Source organism: Trachymyrmex cornetzi, unplaced genomic scaffold (genome assembly GCF_001594075.2).
Source record: "Trachymyrmex cornetzi isolate Tcor2-1 unplaced genomic scaffold, Tcor1.1 scaffold74, whole genome shotgun sequence".
In the NCBI taxonomy this organism is placed as follows: domain Eukaryota; kingdom Metazoa; phylum Arthropoda; class Insecta; order Hymenoptera; family Formicidae; genus Trachymyrmex; species Trachymyrmex cornetzi.
In genome coordinates, this window is record NW_017300070.1 from 36,797 (window position 1) to 42,954 (window position 6,158).

Sequence of the window (6,158 nt, forward strand, 5' to 3'; positions counted from 1 at the left end):
CTTACAGTAATCATTTTATGTAGATTATAATTTATGATGATGCTACTTGTTACACACACAGTGACAAATCGATTAAACTGACAATAATTTCATTAATATTAACAGTAAGAAGCTGAAATTATAACTCAATACTCAAACTAATATAACATAAAGACATGTAACAGAGTAGTTGCGAGAAAATTACCCCCATTCCTTCTATTTTTTCTGACTTCCGCGGCGTATATACCGGAATTACCCTATATATAAGTATGATACACAACACTTTACCTTAATTGCCGATGCAACCACAGATGGAGGTATTGAATTCGAGAAAAGATATGGTCTACTTCTTTGTCTTAACAAACTTACAATCTCTTTTTTACTAGTCGTATAACCACCTGCCGCTCCTCCAAGAGCCTTTCCTAACGTAGAGTTAATGATGTCAATGTCCCCCAGGTGATCAAAATATTCCTCTGTACCTCTGAATCGCAATGAAATTAAATGAAATTAAATCGGAGAACATTATCAATGATCGTAAGCAGATCTGAGATTTTGCAGATACCTGCCAGTTTTACCAAAAAATCCAGTGGCATGGCAATCATCTACGAATGTGATAGCGTCATATTTTTTTGCAAGCTCGATTATTTTCGATAATGGTGCAACAGTACCATCCATGGAAAATACTCCATCAGTTGCAATAAGACGCAAACGTGCTGACTTATTTTCTTGAAGTTTATTCTCCAAATCCGTCATATCTCTGTGTTTATATCTTGAAATTGCGAATGAAAAGGGAATAACTTAACAGATCGAATCAACAGTAACAGAAAAATTTGGCTGACAAATCTTAAGTGAACAAGATTTACCTGTATCTTTTCGCTTTGCACAATCGTATCCCATCAATAATAGACGCATGATTTAGCTCATCACTTATTACCGCGTCATCGGTAGTGAATAAAGTTTCAAAGACACCAGCATTCGCGTCAAAGCAAGACGCATAAAGTATCGTATCCTCCCTGCCATGAAACTTGGCAATTTTCCTCTCTAATTCGATATGTATCTCCTGTGTCCCGCATATAAATCTTACGGAACTTAAACCAGCACCATATTTATCCAGTGCAATCTTTGCTGCGTTGATAACATCCTTGTTATCCTACATTTAATGAAATCTCGCGTCACTCAATTTTTATAAAAATACATTTATATTCCATTATTTAAAAAAATTTCATATTGCGCGTTTGCTAGTGTTAACATTGATTCCGTCTTACCGCTAGACCTAGATAATTATTGGCACAAAAATTGAGCGCCTTCTTCCCATTTGATAGTGTGATTTCCTTTCGTTGAGGTGAAGCAATTATGCGTTCATTTTTCCATGTACCAGCTTTGACTATAGCTGCTAATTCAGATTCTATACAAGCAACTAAAGAACTCTTTGTCCTGCTAGTACTCCGTTTGACATCTTGAAATTTGAAAACTGCACGAAAAATCAAGTTATACAATTGTTTTAAATACTATTTTGCAAATGAGTTATAAAAATAAACGTACTTTTAAAATTGTTGTACATTGTTACGCGCAGAATCATTTACTACTTTGGACTTAGATGTAGGCAGATAACTGATATATTTAGATGAAAAAAATTCCATGGAATGGTCTTAAAGTAGTCAAACCGGTTTTACACTTCAGATGTAATAGCATATTATTGCGCCAAGGATATTTTCGAACGAATTATTATTACACAATTCCGTCTGACATTCAGCAAGACATGCAAAACATATTATGATACAAATTTTTAATTTTTTTTTTTTCAATAGTATAAATACCATCATAGATGATGGCACAAAAATAAAGAACTCTAAATGGATCTATTAAACAAATTCAATTATCATTTTCCAATGTAATTTTATCAGTAAATTTTTTAAAAATATATCTTATATAAGAGTGCTGTTTCATTTGTACGTTTTTGTCGTACAACAAATGTGTCTCCAAGACAGAGAGTTCTTCGTATCTGTCTATCCTATAGCCAATCAACAGGCTTGAAAAACTTATCATACGACAAAAACACAACAAATGAAATAGCGACCTTATGCTGTAAAAAATTGCAGGTTCTAAGAAACGCAAAATTTTCGTCGAATTTAAATATTTTGTGATTTTTTATCTCTTTTTAGCTCTAAGGAATAAATCGATATATTAACAGGGCATATATAATATATACCCATATATGTATGCATATACATATGTACGTACATACATACATACATACTATATATATATAATAAAAATTTTTTAACAAAATTTATTCGTAATTTATATATATTTCATTCTTACCGTTCTAAAATAATTTTGTTTTCTTAAATCTCATTTATATTTTTATATTTATTTATTTGATTTATAGTGTTTTATCATAATTTATAATAATATATTAAGTACTCCATTCTTTAACATATATATATTCTAAGCTCCATAGTAGAAGTGATTATGAATAATACCTTGTCGAAACATTCATTTCATGTTAAAGATTAAAATAAAAAAATTATTGTCGCCGTTCGTAAATTATTTGTATTAATAGGAAGAATTTAAAAGTAAATTATAAAGTTATATAATTTATTTCTATGCGATCAACCAAAAAGTAAACTTTGTATGAATTCTAAAAATATAAAGAAAATTTTTACACATCTCATTCCCCTCTCCAACATTCCATTAAAATTAAAGTTAATTGAAATTGAAGTTGAAATACTTTCTCCTCTTCTTGATTGTACTTACATATATGTGTATATATTTTTATATATTATATAGTATACATATATCTATCTTCCATAAAGTTATGTTTTTCCTATATTCCCTTTTTCTATAAATATGTTTTTATACATGCAACAATAAATTAAATACATGAGATCAGAAAATTTCATTCAATCATTAAAACAAAAAATTGAGTTTATTTCTAGTTCATGTTCTACAACGTTAAAATCAATGGTTATTATCATATCTTTGATAAATGCAGACTTAAAGTGTTATTAGATATGTTACATTAGATTTTATAGCTATTTATGTGTTTCCACATAACAAATTTTCCAATTTTTACATTCTCACTTGTAGTCTAATATTTTACTATTTGATCGTTTATAACTTACAGTCTTTATCACTTTTCACATCACTTAGGCCCATTTCCACCAACGCAGATCAACTTTAATCTCGGTTCAACTTACTCTATGTCTTTTTCTAGTTCTAAAGATTAGAAAAAGACGAAGAGTAAGTTGAACCAAGATTAAAGTTAATCTACATTGATGGAAATGGGCATTAGAGAGTACCTAATTATCAGAAAATCTAATTTTTCTCCGTGTTCTAAATTTTGTTATTGCTGGAAGTAGTTAATAAAGGACAGCGACATGCTATTGAGCATTATAAACTTTGATTATAAACATGGACTGCCAGTAGCCAACTTCAGACGTGTCGCCAAGCTGGAAGATTAGGCTCCGTCCCGGACAGTAATTTTCTACGGAAGTGGGGAACTTTGACTGTATTATATGCGCGTTTACGATGCGCTACGATCAGTAAAGGTCTCGGCTCCCCGAGGAGACTATTCAAAGGATTTTAAAATCCATTAATTTGCATGGTACTGTGATTCTGTACTCGAGTCGGAAAACCAAATAAAAAGAAAAACGGAAGAAGAAGAACGGTCAATAACGGTGCTTACTACAAAAAGTATGACAACTTTGGCATTTGAACTTGCCGGTCTTTACTGTTCGGGGCGGAGCCTAACAATTTTCAGCCAACTTCAGTTCGGCGATACTGAGAGTATGCATTTGCTATAGCAAAAATGAGGGACTAGTAGTCCACGTGTTTATAGTCAAAAATTATAAATACGCGTAATCTCTATAGTTATTTTATAATTAAAAATTGATGAAATAAATATATACACATACAAATAAATATATACTTGAATTTAACTTTCCCCTAGCAAATACTTATAAATACGCATAAGTATATATATATAATAGATTTGGAGTACTTTAGAGGAAATTATTTAAGAACTAGTCAACTTTCTTACAATATAAATCGATTATTCAACATTACTGGACATTGATATTCAAAAAAGGCTCAGGTTTCTTTGTTTATAAATACAAAATAAGGTTCACGTCGTCTTGCTCTTTGCTGAAAATCGCGTTGCCAGAGCATAAGCATGTGGAAAATTATGCACAATTATGTACAATATTCCCAAGTACAAACTTATGCCGATAGTAAGAAAGAGATCAAACACAGCCGGTTTCACACTGCAAATAAAATAAAAATCGATTACATATTAGGTGTTAAACTTAATTCCTGCCGTTTTTCGTCTCCAAAATTGATTTGTTTCGAAGGGAAGATGAATGAATACCTTAATCAAAGTAATTTCCTCCATTTTCTACTTTATTACTAATTAATAATACTTTATTAATAATACTTTGATTAAGGTATTCCCTTTCGAAACAAATCAATTTTGGAGACGAAAAACGGCAGGAATTAAGGTTAACACCTAATATTACATAATCAGTATCGTAAATTGTATTATGAATAAATATGTATATAAAAAATACCAGGTATATAACAATATGTATATAAAAAATATATTTTACCTATATACATTCAGAGTTGCTTTTGTAACATCATAAAACACAAATTCTGGATCTTGTTTATCGGGAGTGTGAAAAGTAACTTTCATATCCCCTAAATATCTCGCCATTGCTTCTTTCAAAGTACCAACTAGTAAATTGTTTTTATCTGTTAATAATGATGCTGCTCTTGGTTGAGAAGCAAAGTAATTAAACCATAAAGAGAGTGATTCTTTTGATACATCCTGTAAAGAAAGTTAGATCAATTATTGTATTTAGAAGCATACGTTGTTGCATAAATAATATTCAACAGTACTTAATTGTTAAATGTGTGTGTGTGTGCGCGCATGTGTGACAAATTAGAATTACAAAATTATTTTTTAGTATACTCTAACATTTTTTAAATATTCCAATATTTTATTTTCTTATATTTAACATAGACAATACGGCCAAGAACGTAAAAAGTTATAGTAATGAACGTACCAATGGACCAGCAAATATTTGACTAGAACTCAAGTTATATATATGACGCGCCAATGCTTCCGATACAATTTGGGTATGCTTATATAATCTGTCTACTTGTCCTTCTTTAGAGACATCTAATATAGTAGTTCGAGTTGAATCTTCGTGACTTTTTAATGTAGATAAAGTAGCAGCTGGCAATCTTCGAATGCTGTATCTTTCGTGTTCCCAAGCTAATGTCTCTTCTGCAAGATTTATCTTTTTATGCACGCCATCAACAGTGATAGTGTTAAATGATTGCGAAACGGTTTTAAGTTCTTTGTAAAACAAACCACCCGATGAATTCTCCTTAGGTGGTTTCGATACATGTACATATAAATTATTGCTAGCGGAAACTGTATCAAGGCATATTACATAAGCTGCATCCTAAAAATATTTTCAAATATTAATTTTATATTATAGATAATTTATAATTCAATAAAATATAATAAAAAAACCTATCAAAGTCTACATCAGCTGTTCGGATGCACAGAAAAACTTTATTTTCGTGTGAATATAACAAAATCAAAATAAGTAATACATTTACCTTAGTAATACATTTACTGTTATAACTTGTTTTCAATACGATACTGATGTTTTACATGTAAGTTAGACTTTTGTTCCCCCCCCCCCTGCTTTGTTTATAATATTGTGACATTATGCATATCATGTTTGTTATCTTATAACGATTCTGAATTTCATAACGACAACATCTTCATAATTTAATTTTACATTTAGTAATTTAATACGATCAATTATTGTTATATTTGGTGTTTTTCTTGCATTCTTACCTGCAGGTGAGTTTTTTGTAATTTTATCTTATTATTGAATAACCAGTTTATCTATAATAAGGTACAATCCTTCTTAGGATATATAATTTTACATTTCATCTTTGACATGGTACCAAATTGAATGGATATAAACTTACATCAGAGCTGTTACTCGATCTGAGTAGCTGAGTGTGCAAGGAAATCTCCACGCTGTTTTGTTCTGAACTTATACAGGGTGTCAATTATGTACCGGGACGGTCAAATATTTCGACAACTTCCAACATTAAAAAAAAACGCTGAAACACGTGAAACGATTTTTCAAAAA

At 30.5% G+C, this 6,158-nt stretch overlaps 2 protein-coding genes across 2 annotated transcripts in view; both read right to left on the reverse strand.

Moving 5' to 3' along the window:
• The window catches only part of Gcat (Glycine C-acetyltransferase), a 2,718-nt gene extending 885 nt beyond the window's left edge, over positions 1-1,833 (reverse strand). Inside the window, exons 1-5 of the mRNA XM_018518117.1 lie at positions 1,522-1,833; positions 1,245-1,450; positions 843-1,129; positions 542-748; positions 268-460 (exon numbers count right to left, since the gene is read on the reverse strand). Coding sequence (XP_018373619.1) covers positions 268-460; positions 542-748; positions 843-1,129; positions 1,245-1,450; positions 1,522-1,558 — 930 coding nt within the window. The 5' untranslated portion in view covers positions 1,559-1,833. The remainder of the gene's footprint in view (positions 1-267; positions 461-541; positions 749-842; positions 1,130-1,244; positions 1,451-1,521) is intronic.
• Positions 1,834-4,013: 2,180 nt separating this feature from the next.
• The window catches only part of LOC108767963 (nicalin), a 4,770-nt gene continuing 2,625 nt past the window's right edge, over positions 4,014-6,158 (reverse strand). The window contains exons 5-7 of the mRNA XM_018518116.1: positions 5,046-5,450; positions 4,587-4,807; positions 4,014-4,244 (exon numbers count right to left, since the gene is read on the reverse strand). Coding sequence (XP_018373618.1) covers positions 4,106-4,244; positions 4,587-4,807; positions 5,046-5,450 — 765 coding nt within the window. The 3' untranslated portion in view covers positions 4,014-4,105. The remainder of the gene's footprint in view (positions 4,245-4,586; positions 4,808-5,045; positions 5,451-6,158) is intronic.